Consider the following 23,256-nt stretch of genomic DNA (forward strand, 5'->3'; position numbering starts at 1 on the left):
CCTGCTCTGAAAGAAAAGGACCTGGCTTTCTACCTAAAGAAGCAACAGTAAGAACATGTGTGTTTGTGTATTTACGTGTTCTAATGCAAAGACTTCTTCACTAAAAGTATTTTCCCAGTTACTAGGCCTGTGATATGAATATCACTTCCTGATGTGAGAACAAAGACTTTTAATTAAATAATCCATGGAGTGCTTAGTACAGGGCTGCGGCATGATTGCCCATGAATGCTAGGTGTTACTTCTAAGTCCTCCCTATTGAGCCAATGCTTAACCCATGACTATGCTGTGTCCTTTAAAACATGTGAACACCACATTGAAAAGTGGATTATATAGTTATCATGCAAGACTTTACATATACACTTATAGATACACTATTGATTCTATGCATTCCAGACAATTTTTACGTGTTTCCTTTCTTAAACTAGAATATTTGTGACAGGAATATATAATGTTTACCAGGATTGGGCCTACTGCTGCTAACTACTAACTAAAACAATACAGAAAAGCTTCAAACCTACAACACAGGAAGCAGATCTGTGGTACTAATATCCAATGTGATTATCAGTACAAGAGAACAGCGGGCAGTGGTTACCCAGAGAGTAGGACAGTACAGTTCTTCCCATGAAAAGTACTATCACAGACACAGAAATCCGATGGAAAGTCACTCTAAAGCAGCAACTCTTAATATTAGTTTGGCTGCCACGGCCATTTCCTCAGCTTCTATGCTTAGAGCTGTTTCTGCAGAAAGCTTGTTTCTACTTTTCCAAAAGGCTCCCCTGCCCTCACTTCTGGTTACATTTAGTCAAGGTGAGGTACGGGAAGGACACGAGAAGGTGGAGAGGCAGACTGTAGGTGCCATGTCACCTCTTGGCAGGGCCTGCTTTCCTTGGCTCCAGGTCAGGGCTCCAATCCTTGGTCCTTACTTCCCTCACACTTTTGAGGGGAAGCTGGAGAAAATGGGGATCCTATAATATACTCTCACAGTGAAAAGTGTACCATTTTGGCGTTTTAAGATCCAGCACACAACAATTACTTCTAGAAGGGGGGAGAAGAGGTGCTAGCTGACATCCTTATCAGGTAAGGTTCAGGTTGACCAGCTCTAATGGTTTTGTTATGAAGATCTTTGACCAATAGCTATTCTTTACTTAAAAACTGCTCTTAATTTGTTAGTAATGCTAATTATGCTAGCTTAAATCACACCCTATGAACTAGGTATTGTTTCATAAATGGTATCATAACCAAAGATAGATATAATGGTATTTCACTATTAAGTGAACTTGGACCATGTAGTTGGAGAACAAAAGATGTTTCATGAGCAAGTGGTTCAGGTATCCATGGTAACTGCTACTACACAATCTGTCCCCTTCAACCCACATCAATCACCTTGTGCCATGTGATCAATAAAGCTAAGAGAGAAGGAAACGCAGATCTAGTTTGTAAATGAATTGCATAGAACTTAGTGCTAGCTATGACAATTGTGTTTTCTGGTCCCCTTTCCAAAAGGCAGTCTTGACATAGTGGAAAAGAGATTCCTCAGCTGCCTGAATTTCACCAAGTCCTTTTGACTGTATACTGTGCATGGAAGAAGAGATAGCCTAAGGAAATGACAAATCGTATGGCCATTTGGTCATCAAAAGAAAAGACTGGGTAAACAGGTCTAGGGAGAGTTATATAGATTAAATCCTCGGAATTGAAACAAAATATGATAATATGACATTCTACACTTCTTAAATGATTCCACTATGGAGAAGTAAAGCATATTGGGGACACCCTCAATGTGCTTACTTACTACCCCAGTGTCTGCTCAATGGACCTGTTTTGAAATGCCAACAGAAGCAAGTATTGAAGCCATGAATTCAGCTACCTGTACTCCCTGCCCCCTGTGACTAATGCAGCTGCTATCACTACTGAGCTCAGCAGTTCAATGCTGAGTCCCTCATATCCTGCAAGTGGTCAACCAGCCAGGAGTATCAGGTTGGTTACATCAGACTCCGTATAACATGGAGAAGGGGTAGATTCATCCTCACAGGAACTGAAAGATGTTTATGGCTGACTTGCCATCCCTTCCTAAGCTGCTTCCTGAGTGGATTTAGCAGAACACCTGAGCAGTGATAACCCTAGTCACACTGCCTCCAACAAAAACACCTTTTTGATGGAAAGAAATAGAATAGACTCAAACCTACAGAATCCATTCACATTCCTCATGTTCCATCACCCATAATCAGCTGGCTAAGAGGAGTGGTAAAATGTTAATCACTGGGAAGGCTCCCTAAGTGGCTGCCATCAAGGCATGGCTTAGTGTGTTGAATGGATGTATCACATGGCCTAAGATATCCTTTATATGTGAGTCTGAGAATAAAAGAGTTAAGATGTTTGCAATTATTGCGTGAAGCTAAGTCGGAAGAGCAGACTCATGAACTCTTATGAGGCGCACAGTCCTTAGATCGGTAACACTTCAATGAGTTAGAATGTTCAGGAGCCCGAAGAAAATACCCTCACCTCTTAAAAATACACCTCAACTTATATTTTCATAGTAAAATATACCACTGTAAGCAATAGAGTATCATATTTTTTTAAAAAAAATTATGACAAGTGAATTATTTTTCAGTTAGGAAAGAAAGTAAAATATATTCTTAGAATATTTTGTTTTCATATGCACATTAATTTAGCTTTCATGATATCCCAAATTTAATATTGCACTTTGTAATTCATATTTATTTTTAAATTAAGTTTAGCCTTAAGGATAGCACGAAGATGTAAGGAGGACTAATATGCTCAAGCATTCCCACACATCCCACAGCATGATGTAATGTAACATGTCAATGCACATGAGAATATCGCCTTCTCAGATCTTCATCTTAAAACTAAAATTTAACATGTCCTCATAATCAAAGCAGATACAGAACATTTTATTGTAATTTTCTACCGTTAATGTCTCAGCAATAGTGATTTATGCTGAAATCAATTGAGAGTCATCCGGATTTCTGATTCTTCTTCCTCATTCATGTGTGGATATTCTAGTATTTTCTTAGCACATTAAGCACTCTTGATCATTAAATCATTTAGGAAGCAGATAAAATGTTCAGACCTTTCCCAAAGACCACAGTGGGAAAGCTAGCAAAACAAGGAGAGTTAAAAATGAAATATAAATTCCTCCAACAGTCAATTTTCTAATGAATACAGTATTTTCAAGTTTAAAAAGAACAATATTTGATTTCTCACTGAGATCTAAGCCTGAGAACTACTGAATTGATTAAGAAGCTCTATAGCGTTCACGGATTCTGAAAACTTCAGAAAGTAATTTTGACACTTGCTAGGCTCCAGTAACCCTGGATTTAACATAATTATGTGCTGGTAATTATGAAACTTAAAGAAAATTATGTTCTAGTACAAGACACTTCAGTGGCAGTCCTCCGTTTCAAGTCTGTGGATCTATGAAGACCCACGTACATCTTCCAAATGCGACCAATACCAACGGACGCCCATGCGAGGCTCTCCCAGCCAAAGCTACATGGTACTTAATATAATGCTGCAATACTGTCTGGACTTCAGCTTTGACATGGCGACACTCACCAGAGTGGGTCCTGAGGTGTCCTGTGAGAGCGTCCCTTCTTCTACAAGCATAGCTACAGAAAGGACATTTGAACGGCTTCTCTCCAGAGTGTAACTTTATGTGTCTCAGAAGGTTACCCTTCTGGGTAAAAGAAGCTCCACACTGGTTACAGTGGAAGGGCCGCTCACCTGCAGACAGGAGGAAAGACCAAACTGTTATTATAAGGGAATGATTTGCTCTCCACAGTTAACCACAGACAATTCCCCCAGGTTCACAATGATCATCTTCCGGGTACCATGAAACCTTCACTCTCCTAGAAGATCTCTCTGCTAATACTGACTTTTTAAACTTCAGGTCAAGTAGTCACTTCCTCACTTAATATGAACATGACGAGAGTCTTGGCGTTGACTTAGAGTAGTAGTAACAGCACAGAACAGTAGCTGACCAGCTAGCTGTCACCACTCAGCTGACCATGCCTTCCATACAGTACTTTAATCCTCGCTGTCATGTTAATACACAGGAAGTATCAGTTTAAATTTAGGAATGAAGAACCAGAAGTCATCAGGAGCAAAGCATCTGATAATATTGACAGTGGGAACTGAACCTGTCAGCAAGAGGACCCCAAAAAAGACAGAAACAGCGTATAAGTCTTCAAAGCTCATTAATAGAATCTCCAACCAGAGACAACCTTGGACATGCTTGCCTATGAACAGTGAAACTTTTGGTAAAAATCCCCAGTGTATCTGAGAAAATCCAAAAATTATCATCTTTCCCAGATATTTTCTGTACATTATTTTTGTAAAAAGAAATAATAAGAATCTCTTCTCATGTTTCTCTATCAATGAAACTAATAAAAAATTATTTAAGCCTATACTCTCAGTCCTCAACCAACGATAACTAAAGAGATCATAGGTATATAAAGGTTATAAAAAATACAGAGGCAAGAAGTCAGTGAAACCATCAAGATCAAATGGATAATTATTAATCTTGAGGAGAATACCCTTATTCTTCATCTGGCTGTTGCTAAGCATAGATAAAATAAATGATAAACTGACATATAAACATATGGTAAAAATATCTCATTCTAGAGCCCTAGAGAGAAACCAAAGTTAAATGCTCCCTCAGAGCTGACAGGATCCCTGTCTGTATTTGTTACACGATAGGCATAATTTACAGGTTTCATAATCTGTACTCTGAATTGCCATGTTCGTGGATCTGTATGTTACCAGTGAGGTATACCTCAGAATATATTTGGCCTGTAATATAATGGAAGCTTAAGGTTCCTCCATCAAAAAAAGCTAGGAAGTAAAACCAGATAAGCTTTGGCCACTTTCTAGCAGCAGACCCTGTATAATCTGCCATACGGTTCTGTTACAAAACCTACAGAACTGAAAAGCAGGTAAGATCAAGTATTTATAGGATTCTACAGCATGTTTTCTTTCAGAAAGTTAATGATGTGCACACCAAAAAGCTTGCATATAGGGCCTTTCCCCTTAAAATAGCTGTTAGAGCTAAGCTAAATAAGGACCTAAAACAGATAAAACACTAAAAACAAAAAAATCCTATGAAAGTTAGCTTACACTGAAGTTTATTTAACTAGTTTCATCTGCTTAAGTCTAAAACACCCCAGAGAAGCCTTACAACTTAGTTCTGAAATCTAATTCCAGCTGGGAATGGTGGCACATGTTTTTAATCCCAGCCTTTGGAAGGCAGAGCCTGAGGGATCTCTAAGAGTTCAAGGCCAGCCAGGTCTACATAGTGAGACCCTGTTAGAAAGATCTAACTCTGATCAAACGCTCTGTTTTGTTTGTTGAGACGAGTCTTGCTGTGTAGATTTACTGGTCCTTGAACTTACGGTCTAACAGCATAAGAGTATCTAACTGAGTGTTCATGGGTGTATGCTGCTGTGGTTGGCTTTTAAACCTAAGTTTCTAAGATCCTTTTAAATTTTATACACATATACAACGTACTTTGATTCTTTGAATTTTTTTTTTCCTCCAGGGAAATAACAGAGTGCAACTTTAAAAATCATAATTATCTATTCTCCACCCTGACATGGAATTTTAATAAAAGGAAAGACAGGGGAGCTTCAATAAAGTAGCTATGTTTAAAAAAAGACAAGAGCTAATATGAATTGTACTTTTCACTTCTGCTGTGCGGGTTGGCTCTTGGACTCTTTAGCTTTCTAGGAAAGGGACAAATCGGGACACAATCACATTGAAAAGAAATGAAACGAGTAGCTCTGCTGAAAACAAAATTTGAAATCATGTTGGCATTTACAGCAAGCTGATTTACCATCTTTAAAGCATCTTTGAATTGATAGCTTTAATCCCTCCACTAAAGTAGCTAATTCAGTATTTAAAATAATCTACTCTGTAAAGGAAATAATACGAAGGGAACCCCCTGTAAAAAGATTTTTTAAACTAGCTTTAAGCTAATCTAACCAAGTTTTATGATACTAGTGATGGGATCAGTTCATATTAGCATTTACAAAATGCTTCAGATATCTTTGAGGCTTTTTACTAAGAAAAACCTCAGAGAGTACGATAACGAAAGGGTCCCTAGGTACATCTGGGAATATGGCTCTGTTGCTCTTTCCACATGGAGGCCTCTGTGTGTCCACAGGCAAGATGTGGCTTAAGCAGCAGTCCCTTTCTGATAACAGAAAAGGATCTTGCAACAAGGTACTCCAATTTCAGACATACCGACCTCTGGGAAATGTTAGTTACTACTAAGTCTTTGTCAGTTTTCCATTTGATAGTTGTCAGTTTCAGGCTTTACTCATTTTAATATGAAATCTGCTGAACTATGCTTCGTGCCTTGGTTGTAAAGAACTGACTTGCATTCTGACAACGTGCTGTGTTCGGGTGCTCAACACTGAGGCTGCAATTAGAGTTACAATACCAATAGCACTACAACTGGAGACGAGGATAAACCAGATTAACTTTGTGTGTGTGTGTGTGTGTGTGTGTGTGTGTGTGTGTGTGTGTGTGTGTGTGTGTGTGTGTGTGTGTGTTCATAGCTACTTAGGAAAAACAAAAATTGAATTAACTCAATTTAAAAACTTTATAAAGTATTAGGATCCTGATTTTCAATGTTGTGGGAAATTTCCCAAATTAGACTTTGTGGAAAAACCAATATAATTAATTTGGATTTAAGTAAAATAAGTCATCTATCTTTTCTTTATATAAATGCAAAATAATTGTATAATGCCATGAGAACTTTCAACAATGCATTTGAATTATTTTAATTTGTTCTTTAAGCCAAAGGGAGAATTAGATGGCTCTTTTTGAGTGAATTTATATTTTATATAAAGTATTATGTTCTTCACATACAGATGGAAACACATGTTTTAACATCCCCACAGACTTCTTCCTTATATTTCTAATACTACAGAGCAATCTGATTGAAAACAATCATTTGTGACTGCATTTGTCACAAATCTTCCCAGTGGTGGGTGGAGAAACCTGGACTAACAAGAGAGACATTTAATGGAGGTGCGGGCATGGTATTCTTCATGTCCAATCAAAGCTGATTGTGGGTCTTGTTTGTGTTTCATGGCTTCTGGATGCAAGGTCTCAGGAAGCTCAGACCAGCCTTGAACTTGTTCTGAAACAGGGACTGGTCTCAAACTCCTGATCTTTCCAACTTCTGCTTCCCAGGATTACAGGAGTGCTCCATTATGCTAAGCTGGTATTGTTCTTGAAATGCCAGTCCATCAATTTACTGATGGCCTGATGAGTTGACACATCATTTTTATTGCGAAAAATGGCATTTCAATAATTTAAATAATTTCATGCACATTTTAAATGTGTTTGAGCATTTAAATAAAATACACATTATAGGGACCAGTTAGCTTTTGTGACTCAAATACAAGGAGGTGCTCCTGTGTTCAGTTGCAAACCCAACAAGAAGTGTTCGAGAGCCTTGGAATGAAGCATGAGTGGAAATGCCAGAGTCTACAAACAGGACCTGGGTGTTTAGTCCAAGGACAAGAGAGCTATAACTCAGCGGGGGCAAAAGTCAGGATTATTTATATTTATAATTTTCTCACACATTCATTTCACATCAGTTGAACTACTACCCCTATTTTTTTTTCTGACCCTGTATTTCCAGTGAAGAATGCATAGAGTGTCTGATAAAATATGACCTGATTACTTGCTAACGTAGCAATAGCTAAGAGGTAACAGCAAGCCATTAAAAGACTAGAATTGGCACTTCAGTAGAGTAGTAAAGAGGAAGAAGAAAGGTGCCTTAGATCTAACACCCCACGTAATTGGGAGAAACTGGGTGAGCTTATGTTTTTTTATTCACAGTCAACTGTTTATTAGATAATTTATGAGCTAAAAACACTTAAAACATTCTCCCCAAGGGCCTCCCAAAGGATTTAAGATGGTGGCTTTTGTTTAGCTACAAATAATTTTTAAGAGTGAGAAGCTCTAAAATGAAGACAGGCGTTCCTAATATATAGAAAATGAATGCCTTGTGATGCTACCTTCTGTGGTGGTTTGAATAGGAATGGTCCTCAAAGGCTCAAAAGTTTGAATGTTTGGCCCATAGGGAATATCACTACTAGTAGGTGTGGCCTTGTTGGAGAAATGTGTCACTGTGGGGGTGGACATTGAAGCCTCAGATGCTCAAGCTAGGTCTAACGGGGCAGTCTCTGACTGCCTTCAGATTACAACTCCCAGCTCCTTCTCCATGAAGGAGCCGCCATGCTTCTCACCATGATGATAATGGACTAAACCTCTGAAACCGTGGGCTAGCCCAGTGAAAGGTTTTTCTTTATAAGAGTTGCTTTGGTCATGGTGTCTCTTCACAGCAATAAAACCCTAACTAAGACACCTTTCTAAATCTAGTTTAAAGAAACATAAATAAGCCTGTTAGCAAACAGTATTACAGTGGAATTGAGCATATGACAATCAACTGGGATCCACTAAGTAATTAGAAATGTATAGTTAGGGCCTGATTTAAGATTCCACTCCTAACAGAGTGCCACAGTTCCCTAGGCTTTTCTGTGAATATCTACTGAGATTAACAAAAATCTCCCAGATCTGAAGGATTTCTAGTTTTCAAAATAGCTCAGTAAGGCAAAGGAGTTTGTGTTGTTGAGTGAACTTCAAATAGTTGCTTAGTTTATTTTCCTTGCCCTTACTAGTGAGTCTCATATTTTAGGACCTATGAGATCGGTGTAGCTATTGATAATCAAGTTTTATGCCAACTACATCATTTTCAGTATTTAAATAATTCCATTCCAGTTTTGTAGCAAATATAAAGTGGAGAGAGGAGCAGGTGTTGAATTATTTTATTTAAAAATGAGTGAATTTTACAACAGATACACTAAAACACAAATTAAAGTCTTTAAGAAAGGGTTCTCATGTTCTTTGAATTTCTTTACAAAAAGCATGAAAGATTTATTAAAAATCTTCCCAAACTAGTATTTTGTATAAACTTCAGTCTTAAAATTATCAGTAATAAAATTCAACCGTAAAGTAAATGAACAGTGTTAATACTCCAAATAAAGAAAATTACTCATTTAAAAGAATGTGTAATGCCCTTCAGGACACACCCTCTAAAATAATAAATGTAGTTTTGTAAACTCCCTTTCCAAGCCGGTATTATTTCATAAGCATGGAGCAGGAATAGATTAGTTTTATAGAGCCCTCCTTTATTTCTTACTAACTTTTCCCTAGAAATCTAAAATATTAGAGAAAAAATTCATTGGTGATATAAACATCGCATTCATTGAAAAGAACATTTTAAAACATCACATTCATTGAGAAGAATATTCAGAACAAAACAAAAAGCAAGAATACTAATTGTTATGGCCAGAAGAATACATACACTGGAAAGTGGATGCCATGACTACACTAATCTGAATGTGAAAATTTGACTGTCATTAGAAAGACATCAGCCTTCGTTTATGATCACGCTGTATGGTAATAGGGTCCTGCAAAGTAGTAGCCCAACTGTGTGTGTTCAAACTAAGCTAATCTATAAAGCAAAAGTGCCATGGCTCCAGCCCCACTGGTGACTTTCCTAGAACCGGATACATGGCAGATCATTTTTTCTTCAGTGTGTCATGAGAGCTCTAAAAATAAAACTGACTAATTAAACAAAACACTGTAGGATAAATTTTTAAGTTGATTATTTTGAAGCCAAATTTAAAAATAAAAATTTCAAGAGATAAAAAAAAATAAAATAAAAATTTCATGTGATTTGTCCTCTTTTCCAAACAAAAAAATCACATTTTAAATGGAGAATATTAATTTTAAATATTTTTGCTACGAACACCACCACCATGGTTTATTCAAAGATTTATTCCTTCAATTCTTTATTGATTTCAAAGGGGCCTCATTATGTAGCCTTGGCTAGCCTGGAACTCACTTTGTAGACCAGTTCTTGAGTTCACAAAGATCCTCCTGCTTCCGTTTCCCAAGTGCTGGGGCTAAAAGGTGTGCAGCACCACACCTGGGTTGAAAAGTTTTGCTGTTGTGTGGTTTGTGGATAGCTTCAATGTAGCACAGGCTGGACTCAAATTTTATGTAAGTTAGTATGACCTTGAATTCTGATCCATCTGCCTCCACTCGCCAAACACTATGGGATTACAGGTGTGTGCCACCCTGTCTTGCTAAACTTTAAAGTTTGCAAACCATTAATGTTATTCTTTATAACACACACACACACACACACACACACACACACAATTTTATTGTGTCGTTTTTTCTCCACTCTTTTCTTCCATCCTTCCCTCGCTGTCCTTCCTTCTATCAAACACTCTGTGTCTCTATAACACTCCTTCCTCGTATCTCTCCATTCCTAAAAGCTTATATTAAATTATCCACAAGCTTTTTCCTCACCTAATTCCACAATTCCACATTTCTGTCTACATACCTGCCACCTTTTCACATGTCTAACCCTACACATCTTTCTCCAGGGTTACAATTAAACATCACAAGATGGTAACCTCCTTGAACTAGAGAAAGTACCCATCTGCTCCAGAGGTCTCTGGTAGGCATAGACTGACCGGAAATAAGAATCCAGGAAGTTGACTAAAACAGAAATGGTTCTTCCCTATATAAATGTCTGAGTTCTATTCTGTAGCATAAGACTAATAACTTTGTTATCTGCCCTTGGGTATGGTCAAATATCTATACAAATATAAAAAGACTGAATCACCCAGTGAAATTCTCCTATACCTTTTGATCCCTTATCGTATTAGTGCTACTGTTGAACTGAATCCCAAACTTCTTCTCTCTGACATGCTATTCAGACTTGAAGTCAGGAAGTCCAGACCCAGGCTACTCTCTGCCTCCCAGCAATCCCTGACTAGCAGAACTCTGAAAAGGTAACTTCCCATGGTCCCCCCTGAATAAAGAGGAAAGAGAACAGGGGTCAGGTAACATCAACATCAGACGCCACGGGCAGTCATCAGGTTACGCGTTCAGCTGCTTACCAGTGTGACTCCGTTTATGTACCATAAGCACATTGGGCCCAATGCAAACCATGCCACAGACGTCACATTTCAGTTTACCATTCGGAAGCCGGATTCCTCCCTCGCCTTGAAGATCCTGGACTTTCCTGTTGTCGGCCACCTCGCCGCTCTCAATTAGGGGATCTTCTAGGCTGCTCCCCTCATCGTGGCCCCTGATCTCATCCTCACGGCTCAGGGGCTGCCTGTCACACTCTTCGTCACTCTGCATTTCCAGCTTTACAGAATTTGCTGTGATTTAAAAGGAATTTGAGAACACTTGTTACGCGTCGTCACCGCCACTTCTTTCCCACCCACTGTCACTCTGCCGAATGGGTGGAAATGACACACTAAGTCAATCCATGCTGTGTGTGTTTGATGCTCTTCTAGTGGGCAAGTCTTTGGTGAGATCCCTCTCAGGAGCCGTCTTGGTGAACAAAGGACCCTTCACTTCTTCACACACTCATTTATTTCACTCAGCCCTGCTGCCTTTATGCAAGTCATTAACTAATTCTTGCATTTTTTAAAGTTTGCACTTTTAGAGTCAATAAGAATGAAAAGTGTGCATGGACGACACAAGGTTAAGTATTGCTTAACCCGCTAAGCCAGGCCTTGTCTTAATTTAACAATCATTTATTTCGCATTCTCTGGTTCACATCACAGTACCTGTGTCAACCTGCTTTTGCACAGAGCAAGAGAAACAACTCGAGATCTTAATCCCACAAATGTCTGTCACGGAGCAAGGCGCACTGTCCAGGCAAATGTCCTCGAGTCAGACTGAACACAAACATTTAGCTGAGAGCCGTTTCAGTGTGAGGTAAAGTGCACAGACCTTGCCATCTTAAATGACCCTGCTATTGTCTCCTAACACGGCCCTCTATGGAGCATGCTAGGCTGTAAACCAAAATGTGCTAACGCTGATCTCTATAAACCAAAGAGCGGCTAACGACAGGAATGGCTTAGCGTGCGTGTATGCACTTGTGACTGTTAAGAAATTTGACGTCTTCTGTTTGCTGTTTTTGGATCATCCCACAGAAAAGCTGGAATTCTGTTAACACAGCCCTCAGTCTAAACTGCTTAGTCTTTTCACAAAGCAGAGGCAGGCTTTGAGTTAGCATCAGGTATTTGTCCTGGGAGCTTGACATTTTCTTAAGAATCCACATTGAAGCTATTAAATATACAAATGACTTCACTGCTACCTCGATAGAGGAAATGAGTTCATAAAAGAAAGTGTATCCTTATTATTACCACAGTTAGTTTCTTGAAGAAGTTACATATCCTGTGACCGGATATGTAACTAATGCTTATCAGAATAGGGCGTCATCAAAATGGCTGGCTCTGTCCTGCTCTCCAGAGCTCTCTACTCACAGCCGGGATGCTACAGAGGGCCAGTGATATAACCCTAACTAATTGCTTAACCTGTGAATCTTTATCGTACATTTGAAAAGTGGCAATGAATTCCAAATGCTGAGTACGGCTTGGGCAGAACAGTTTAGCAAGAGTGAAGATGCATTCTTAAATTGCCAAGCATTTTAAAGAACTTAACATTGCTCCCTGCCCTCCTTTAACTGGAAATGGTCTTGTCTCTACTTCTCGGGGCTGATCTGAGCATTGACTTAGTACGCCGCTCAGTAAACACGCTTCTCGTTTTGGGCAATGTAGCTCTATAATTATTTGGTAAGTTTTTGGTGAAGATCAATGAACTGCTGTGATGTGAACTACTCTAGAATCCACGAAAGGACAGTCACCCTTGTTGAGTCTAGCAATTGAGAGACTGATATGATCCTACTGGATTTTGAGAGGAGAAGAGAGTGTTCTACTCAACACTACGGCCCAAGCATTCCATAGACCTTGTGACAGGTAGGAGATAGTCAAGCAGTATGTAGTCACAGATGCTACTAAAATCACGACAACTGTGTTCCTCCAATCCAGCTTCATACTACCAATTCTATGCCATTGTGAAGAAAGAGGAAACAATATAAAGGACTGAGAAAGTTAAGTCATTGCTCAAAATCCCTCAGTCTCCTTCTCAAAAGAAATCAGGATCCTAATGTTCACATTTAGAAGTCTATCCGGATCCATTTAAAATGTAATATGAATCATGCATCCAGACCGTCAACAGATTTATGATCACTCCGTCTTTGTTGTTATTACATACACAGATATTTCACACAGAAGGATCAGTGTGAAAAGTCTTGTAGTTTTACATGCATTTAAAATTGTGACAGAAGCTCACCCCTAGAAGTTTAAATGCTGCTTCTTTTTCTGAAAACTGATTAGCAACATCCTTTGCCCACTTTTTTTTTCTAATCGGGTTTTCAAACTTCCTTCACTGAGTTGAAATGTTTTTTTTAATCTGGAAGTCAGAAAAACAAAAATATCCAATCCCTAAAATGACTGTGGGGCTAGTGTGACACCTACAAGAATAGCCCACAGCCAAAAACAAAACGGGTTGTCATCAACCAGAGAGCATTGTGGGAATGCTGTACAGGAGTCTACATGGGAGCATGCCGGGAATGCTGTATAGTGTTACTTCTGCTTGAACTTCAGATCTCTCCTCAAGATACCTCATTATGTATATGTGAACACTTCAGACCTGGGGAGGAAAACTCTTATCCCAAGCATTTACCCAGGAGCTTAGTTCTGCACTGCTGACGTATTTTTCAAATATTTCGGCTTGCTATTTTATTCATGAGTTGAGTTTGCTAGTGTTTGACAAGCAGTGTTTAACCAGCATAAAGCTTGCCAGAGTTCCTCTGGCAGAACTCAAGAAATACATATGAGCATGTGCAGACATTAAACATAGAGGTATCAACCTCTCAGATATCGAAATAGGACAGAACTATACAAAAGAACACGCGAGTTTTAAACATCTTTTTCCTTAAGGTGAGGACATTAAAATAAGGACATCTGAACACAACAATGGACATTGTTAAAATGCCATTCAAAAAGAATGTCAGATTAAAATATACTCAGGAGGATCTGTTCTTTCTAGAAGAGTATACCAGATGCAAACACTGGGATGTTTATTTTTGCTGGAATCAAGACATCAAAAATGATAAAGCTATTGTAGTGTTTCTTGTGCTGATGCTGTAAGAGACTATGCCCGTCATGTAACTTTGTGTCCCATTGCTTTTCTTACAGTAGATTTCCTTACTAGTAATATGTAACAAATTTCAATACACATGTCATAGATTAAACTTTACCAAAAACGGTAGTCCACACAAGAAAAATCCCATAATAACTCAAATGCTAATGCCTGTGTCTAAAGTTAGGTTGACATTCCGTGTTAAAGAAGCAACTGCTACTAGTGTTAAATCCTAACTCCTAAACAGAAGCTCTGTTTAACTTCAAAACACTATGGTATAATTTATTGTCAGTATAAGGAATCCCTAAATATGTCAGAGAACCTATAATATTTTAAGTATTTTATGTTAAAATGCAAGTATTGGGAAAAAAGGTTAAATTTTCACATTAATAAAGAGTTGGTTACCACTGTTTAAATCAAAATATAAGCCCAATACAACAATGGACCACTATATATAATACTAATAGTATTTTACTTTTCAATTTTGAAATTGGAGTTTGAACTTTCGGTACATGGATTATTTTTTGCAATGTAGTCTAGGAAGTTCTCACAAGCAGCCTATACCTATTCTATAGAAGGCTGAAGCTAACTTCATTTTATGTAAGTCTGGCATGTTCTTCCAAACTGTATATAACTAAGTATTAAAGGAACGTTTTTAGGAAAAAGGTGACTTCTTGAACAAATAATCGATTAGCTTCTTCAGTAAGCATATTGAGCTATGTACACTTAGAGGCTTCAACATGCTCTCCGTGTGCAGATCTGTAGCAGGCAGTCGAGAGCCATAATACATGGGTGAGGCATTAAGGAGAGAACTGATTGAAAATTTACATATAGGTAAACAGATACAGATCATTGAAACACACACACACACAGTAGCATGTAAAACTAGCAAAATAACAGTAGTAGTTTCAAGCTGTGAAGAGATGAATTCAATGGACATAGGCAGCAGTACAACTTTGCTCTCCTCCAGAGTTATGCTAAAACAAAAGCGGAGTCACTGATGAGAGTGAACCACAGAGTTAATGTCCTCTCCACGCCTGAGTGTTCCACTTGCACCGTCTCCCTCAACAGCGAGAAACAGCAGACGTTGGCTTTTGTCTGCTTTTTGTTTTTTTTTTAAAGAACTTAAGTTTGGGCAAGACAGAGATAGGACCTGGAAGGACTTGAGGAAAGGAAAGCATATGATCGAAATCTATTTAAATATTTTAAATACAAAAATTGTTTTAAATAAGAAGATATAATAATTAATAACAATAGTAATGAAGTAAAATAGTGTCAAGGTCAGGAGTAACTCAAGCAAAGTGCTTGCTGAGTTTATACAAAAAGTCAGGTTTGATCACTGACAGGACCTTCTCGTCAAGAAAGAGAAGAATGTGTTAAAATGCCTGCTCCTGTTTTGTTTAACACTTATTGGAGGTTGATGACTAAAAGTAAAACAAAACGCATTAACTTACTAAGAAACTCTCACTAACAAGACAGTATGCACATAGAAAGAGGACACGAAGGAATTCATGCTTAAATATGGTGGCTATTTCACTAAGATAATTTACTTACATAACAAATATGCTGAATGAAATAATACAAGGTTAAGAAGAGTTTCCCTTGGACATATTTTGTTTATATAAACTTTATACAACTTAAAACTTTATTACTAGTATGACCTGATTCTACTAACCCACAAGGAGATTAGTTAAGCTTCTGGTACTGAGAAAGAATGCAGGGGGCTTATGATTTCTCTCCATTTGCAAGGGTGTATGAAATTAATCATATAGAGTACAGGCTAAGTGTTCTAGATTATTTTCTGTCAAATTGGCAACTTCTGTTTTTTAAAAACAATTTTAAAATTTCAGTTTTGGTGTGGTGTGGGCTGTGTGTGTGTGTGTGTGTGTGTGTGTGTGTGTGTGTGTGTGTGTGTGTGTGTGTAGATTAACTTTGAGTATAGTTTCTCAGGTACTATACTCCTTCCAAAAAATTTTTGAGACAGGGTCTTTCTTCTCAGCCTGGAAACTTCCAAGTACACCAGGCTAGCTGAGCAGCAAGTCTGAGGGATACACATGTATCTGCCTTTTTAACCCTGGGACTACCACAGGATGCCACCTCTGGTTTTTGACCTAAGTTCTGTAAGGCAAGCACTGGCAAGCACTTTACTGAATACGCCATCTCCACGGCACGACATGGAAAGCCGACATGGAAAGCCTAAAGTGTTAATTGAAGCAAATAGTAAAGGAGGTCAAGTAATGTTAGTTTCACAAGCAAATAAAAAGGAGAGTAAAATGTCATTCTTCCCAAAGTAAAGTGGCTACCATGTGTGGTTCTATTTTTATATATGTGGTTTCTGCCCTGTCAGAAATCAAGTAGGCACTTACTTTTAATTTTTTTTTTGAACTCAGAAACTATCTCTCCCATTCTATGCCAGTTGCATAAAATGGTGTTAAACACATTAATTGATTCAATATTTCTATGTAATCATCTGCTCAAGCTGAATCTTTACTAATAAACTCTCTTAGAAATGTTGAAAAGAGGACACCGAACTTGCTGAAGTCTGTGTTACTAGGTTAGCAGCTGTTTGAATAAAGTGTTAGCAAGGAAAAGTGGCTCCAGAATTGATATGAAGTACAAGTACTAGCTAAGAATCTACCAACAGGCCCAACAAATGAAAACGATCATAACCAGGGTTACCTTAAAACATATGCAACCATTTTTAACTCCTCGGTGAACTGTCAAGGGCCATAAAAACTTTATTCCTGTTTATCGTGGATCCATGGTGGGTTAATCTTGCAAAACATCTCCCTGGTGAAATCTTTAAAGTATTTATTTTATAAACGGTCAGGCAAGTCCAGACACCAGTGTCATCAAACAGCAGCTGAGCTGTTTGTGGGTAGTCTGAGGCTGCTCATCATATGGTGTGTGTGTGTGTGTGTGTGTGTGTGTGTGTGTGTGTGTGTGTGTGTGTACATGATTGTGTTAATGTGTGCTTCTCTCTGTAGTTGTATGGAGGTGTCCAAGTTGGGTGTATTCTTCAATCACTTTCCACTTTATTTTTGAGACAGGGTAAGAATTTGGACCTCCCTCTTTTGGCTCTGCTGATTGGTTAAAGAGCTCCATGTTTCCACGCCCACCCTCACCAGCACGGGGGTTACAGATAACTGGGGTTACCTAAGTCTGGCTTCTGTGAATATTGTTTTCACTGCATGGGTGAAGGAGCGCCACACTCAGGTCCTTACCACAATACTTTTGGCATCTAGTAAGCAATGCCATCTCCCCGGCCTTCCCCATCCAAGTAGGCGCACCACTGACCCCAAATCTCTCATCACCATTTTCAGCAAAGTTTCTCTTTCTGTGGAACTTATGTTGGTCTAACATGGTGGCGATTTCATTAACACATAATCTTTAACTCTACAATGCCCAACATTACAGTCTTCAAAGAAAATACAGGGTAGATTCAATCTGATCCTTCTATGACACAGACAGCCACTTCCTATACATTTTGTTGAGCAGTTGCTGCTGACTTGAGCATTTTACTTTCCTTTTTATGTGACTGAAAACCTGCAAAGAGTTAACCATACCTGAGAAACCTGACATAGAGATAGGTTTTAAGCATAAGACATCATCAATATAATATCGCCATAGGACAGGAGAGAATTACACTATAAGATATTTAACAGTAACAATCACTAACATCTAGTTTCATCTTTACATTATTGGTGGAAATATGGGCAAAATAACAGTTTTGAATTGTGCAGCTATTCAATGTGGAGGCTGGGATGCAGCTCTCACTGATGACCAAATTCTCACTGTATCTCCTGCCCACCACATACAGGGCAATGACCAGTTATTAGTTAACACAAAAGGAATGCCAACATTAAGAAATGATAACAGCACAGTGTGTACATATATAATTCAATTTCTAATATGAGTAATTAATTACTTTGTCAGCTTGGGGTAAAGAGAAAATTGTGTGAGAGTCTGATTGGAAAAAAAGACCAGCTTGTCCTGCCAAAACTTCTGAGGGTGGATTTCATCTCATGTAAGAGTAATTGAACTGGTGTTTGGCAATCCTGCATTTAACATAACTATGGGAAGCTTACAAAACAAATCACATTGGGAAATAACTTTAATAAGGGGAGAACACAAATTCTTCACCTAACTTAGGTAAGCAGGAAAATCATTACTATCCAGCCCAGTGGGCATGCTCCCAAAGGGAACCATGACACGGCTAACTGGAGGCTGCTGAGGACAATTAACCAGGTCAAAAGGCAGCATCGTCACTAAAGAGACAGTGATAAGGAATGGAGCAGGGCTTTCTTCTGTGGGGCCACTGTAAGAGAGTGAATATTCAAATTTTCTTCAGCAGCTTAGGAGATGGGGAAAGCCAAAGCCCTTTAGCCACCTGTGGCTCACACATGTGGAGGTTAAGGCTGGAAGGGCCCTATAAACACCTTCTGATTTGTCTGCACCCTGTGAAGCTTACACATGTGGAACACGCAATGCAGGAGGGTCAGTGACACATGCAGAGCCCATAAAGCCCGTCAAGTAGCGACCAAGCTAAGACTGGCGATTAAGGGGAAGTAACCTGAGCACCTCTCAAACAAATCTCAGTATTTCTAAGTCTATTTGGTTTTTTCCACAAAATGGCAGCAGTGGTTCTCTTTACAAACTTCATGACCAGCTTCCAGGCCTGCAGAGTGAACATTCACCTGCCAAATCTCCCCGTCTCCAATTTATGGATAGAGGGGGATAATATTCTCTACACAAAAACCTTAAGACTAGGAGCCATGGAGTCAATTAGGGCAAGCAAAGATTAAGACATGGGCTAGATCTTGGAGTTTAAGGCCAAGTTCACTCACTTATTAGTCACAGGACCTTTGTAAATCCAACTCTCCAACTTCTTGTTTAGTAAGTCTCATGATATCATACTGGGAGTATTTAGCATAGTAATATTTATAACACACAAAGCTATGTTGCTTCTTAGTAAGTGTGAACAAAACTATACCATAAAAGTATACCATCAAATAAACTGTATGCTTAGAGTACCATTACTAAAATAAGGGTGAAAAGGCTCTATGGTAGCATTTGAGACAATATTTATAAGCTGGTATGCAATGAAGGTCATAAATAATAGACTAACTACTAACATAAGGGCGAATAAAAAAAGCCAAAAGCCTGTCCTCAAAATCCAGGAATGAGACAAAAATGCCCACGCTCACCTCACATACTCACCACAATACTGAAAGCGTTAGCTGGAGCAACCAGACAAAAGAAAGAAAGAGAGCATTTCCACTGGAAAGGAGGAAGCCAAAGTGCCACTACTTGAAGATGACATGGTCTCTTACATAGAGAAACATCACAAGGACTTCATTTAAAACAATTAACTATTACAAAGTAAGTCAGCAAAGACGCAGGACACAGGGTCAGCATACAAAACTGAAACAAAACAAAACCAGCATGGCGATACAGCAGCAGCCAATTATGGGAAATAGAAATCAAGACAGAAATCCTCTGTATGACTTGTGCAAAAATTTCTGAGGGATAAGCTTGACAAAAAGGTAAAGAATTTACATAATGAGAATTATGAAAAAAGTTATAGACCACATACACAAGTTGTAAAGAAACCATGTGCTCAGGGTTGAAAAAAGTAGATACTATGTAAGAGGCCACACTGTTGAAGTTCACTAAGGTTCAATGTAACCCCTATGAAAAGCCAATGGTGTCCTTCACAGACAAGTTTAGGAGGGAAAAAAAATATATATATATATATTACATGGAGGCAAGGGAGTCTTGCTCTGATATTCTACAGATTATTCAATATTTCAATCAAATTAAAAGTCTACATGTGCTCCCAAGATGTGGGGGTTCATTAGTTAGAAATGAGTAGCCAATAAAGCACTTCACCTAGTCAGAAAGAAAAGGGGAAAATGGTGATTAAGGACAATTGCCAAGTAAATTTTTTACAGATCTGTGCCAAATATGGATTTTCATGTTTGAAAAGTAACAGCATCACTACAAACATATCTTATTTCCTAATCTTAATGAGTGAACACTTTCTATAATACACACAACAGAAATCAGCATTGTTATTTGCCAATTATGTGGAATAGAAATCAAGAAGCTACACCATTGGCGACTCTGACAAAATGAATAAATAAACAAAATGCCTATAAGCAAATTAAGCCAGAGAGGCAAAAGAACTCTTCAAAGAAAATAATAAAACACCATTGTAAGTAAGGACTCAGAGCTGGTGAGACGGCTCCCGGTGGAGAGGGGCTGTTGTCAAGCCTGCAATGTTCAAGTCTGATTCTTGGATCCCCATGAGTAGAATAGAAAGCTGACCCTACTGCAAGTCATGCTTTGACCTCACACATGCCAATGGCATGCATGCATGCATGCAAGCACGCACACACACACACACACACTCAAAATATAAACACAGGAATTAAATAGACATTTAATACACAGAAGAGACACAAATGCCCAATAGACATTTAATATGCAGAAGACATACAAATGCCCAACAGGTGTATAGGAAAGGAGGGTTCACCATCATTGCTCATCAGGGATGGGCAAATCAGAAACACAATGAGCTGTCACCCTGTGTAGCAAGACCGCTTGTTATCAAAGAGACAAAAGATAACCAGGGAGAAGGGAGTGAGTGGATACGAGACCCCCTCCAGTTGTGTTGTTGGAATTAGGAGGGACTTCGTTGCAAAGGGTATGAAGCTCCTCAGAATCTTAAAAATGTATTCATAGACGAGTTGGCAATCGTACTACTTGATGTGTAGTCTAAGGAAATGGATTCCTCTGCTTAAGGAACAACCACACACCCATGTTCACTGCGACACTGGTAACAATAGCCAAGATCCAGAGGAGATCTGTATGTCAATCGCCTGATGAATAGGTTAAGACAATTTGGGAGCTTTGCCTCAGACTGTTCTTCAGCTGTAAAAGAATGGAACAAAACCCTGTCGTTCACATAATGGATGTAACTAGGGAACCATTAGAGTAAGCGGGGCAAGCCAGGCACAGAAAGACAAACACCGCATGATGTTCCGCATAGGTGGAATCTAACACCTGACCTCGTCATCGAGTGTGGTTAGCAGAGGCCTGAATCAGGAGCGAGGGGAAGATGGGGAGCTGTCTGTCCGTGGGTACATGTTCTGGATCAAAAGGACTAGAAAGCTGCAGTGTGCTAGTGTGCACGGGGAAGTAATTACAGGTAGTATAGGGCACTACATACTTCATAAAGGTCAAAGATCACACTTTAAACATTTATAGAATGAAGAAGCTATAAATTAAAAAGACGTAGAGCAATTTAGCCCAACTTAAATACCACACCATGTATGAGTATATGAAACATCACATGATCTTACAAGTAATTACCAGGCTTAGTAACACTGCAGGTCAATGTCTGTCGTGTCCTCTGCTGAATCGTATGTACATAGGTATGCAAGTATGCATGTGTGTATGTATGTATTTATGTGTGTATGTATGTTTGAATTCTATTGTATCCCATCTTAAACATCTGACTGTGCATTATACAGCACAGAGACTCCGAACATCCCTGATACTGAGCTACTACAGAATGTCAGTGCAAACTATAAGAAATAAGTGATTGAGAAACAGATTCCTCAGTGAAAGAGAGACATCTGAATGGTCTACTTGAAGCATGTGTTTCTTCTGTTTGTCACGGGAGGTTTCCATTACCCATGTTTGTCTCTATTCCCAGTTCACCCTGCGGTCTGCTCTCTGAAGCTGATACCTGTGGTAGCTGGGAACTGACGTCAGGATATAGTTCTAAGGACTAAGGCAGAGCCGTCCTCATAAAGTTGTAGCAAATGTGAATGGTGTTCAGCTTGTAGAGGTAAGCTAGTGTGCTGACCAAATGGAAGACAGTGCTTTATCCCACTTCCAATGCTTCATGCACAATGCTGGGCGCTTTCTGTCTGGATAACAGAGAGAGTAAAACCTGTACACACTGTGTTTCATTGTTCCTTTTATTAATTTGTGATTTAGCAGTGAAGGTCTGATCCCTGTCGCCTATAATTACACAGACTTCCTTCTATGAGGCCAGATCTTACCTGAGAGATAGATGAAATGTTACCTACTTATATAGTAAGCCACTCTACAAAAGGCCGGGGTTCTTGAGGCCCCTCTACTCTGTAAAGTTTATATTTCCCGGATATGTCAGAGTAGTTAAATTTCATACAAATAACAAATTATGAAATTAGTAACTACTATCATTTAAACACTTATCCATAAAATCACATTCTTGGGTTTAGACTTTAGATAAAGGCACAAAATTTAGATGATGCAATTAAACTTCTGGATGAAACACAACATTCTTAATTCCATGTCTTCCTATATTTCTGAAGGTCATGGAGAGGACAAATTAATTATAAGTGCATATACATGTATGTGTGTTACATACACTGGGAACCTGGCTGGCACGGGTGTGGGGTGTTCTTTATTATGCAATAAATGTGTGGTGCTGAAGCAGAAGGGACTGCAGTGTTATTAAAACACCACCCTCATGTGTTGCTCTCGGCTAACGATCGGACAGCATCCGGAAGGGGAGAAGGGCGGAGCAAAACAAGCAGAACAAATGCAACTTCACAGCAGAGAAGGGAGGAACAACCTTCACTGAAAGCATAGAATTCTTGACTCAAATACTTATGGAGACTTGGATTTCTCCTTTCTTCAACTTTGCCCCAGTCAGGATGGGAGCCCTGCCATTATGTATGGCTCGAGGCTGTTTGTCAGCTTCCTCCCCATCTGGGACCCAGGCAAATTGCAGGTTTCCAGGCAGGGGAATGCTTTTACAGGAGGGATCACCGCTTTAGCACTTCGCATGAACCGTGCCAAGTCCAGTGACACTACCTGCCTGGCTCCCTGCGACAACCTGGCCACCAGGTTTTGTATTTTTAGTTACAGAAAATATATAGGGGCATTTCCGAAGCCTGACATTGTTCTTTGCTTGAAGACCATAAACACATGAACAGCCATTAAAAGCTATTTCACTACTCTTCCACCTACAAAATGAATGTAATTACTGCAGGGGCACAGAAATGCCTCAATCTACATTTTTGTCCCCCTCATCTTACAAAGTCCACCGTTCCCTTTCAGGCCCCTAGCAGGCTGCCTTTTCCA

At 39.1% G+C, this 23,256-nt stretch overlaps 1 protein-coding gene across 1 annotated transcript in view; it reads right to left on the minus strand.

Annotated features, from left to right (window-relative positions):
• Ikzf2 (IKAROS family zinc finger 2) overlaps positions 1 to 23,256 on the minus strand; it is a 137,711-nt gene that overhangs the window by 30,713 nt on the left and 83,742 nt on the right. The window contains exons 4-5 of the mRNA XM_032901295.1: positions 11,010 to 11,276; positions 3,574 to 3,741 (exon numbers count right to left, since the gene is read on the minus strand). Coding sequence (XP_032757186.1) covers positions 3,574 to 3,741; positions 11,010 to 11,276 — 435 coding nt within the window. The remainder of the gene's footprint in view (positions 1 to 3,573; positions 3,742 to 11,009; positions 11,277 to 23,256) is intronic.

The sequence above is a fragment of the Rattus rattus genome, chromosome 4, assembly GCF_011064425.1.
Source record: "Rattus rattus isolate New Zealand chromosome 4, Rrattus_CSIRO_v1, whole genome shotgun sequence".
NCBI classification, from domain to species: domain Eukaryota; kingdom Metazoa; phylum Chordata; class Mammalia; order Rodentia; family Muridae; genus Rattus; species Rattus rattus.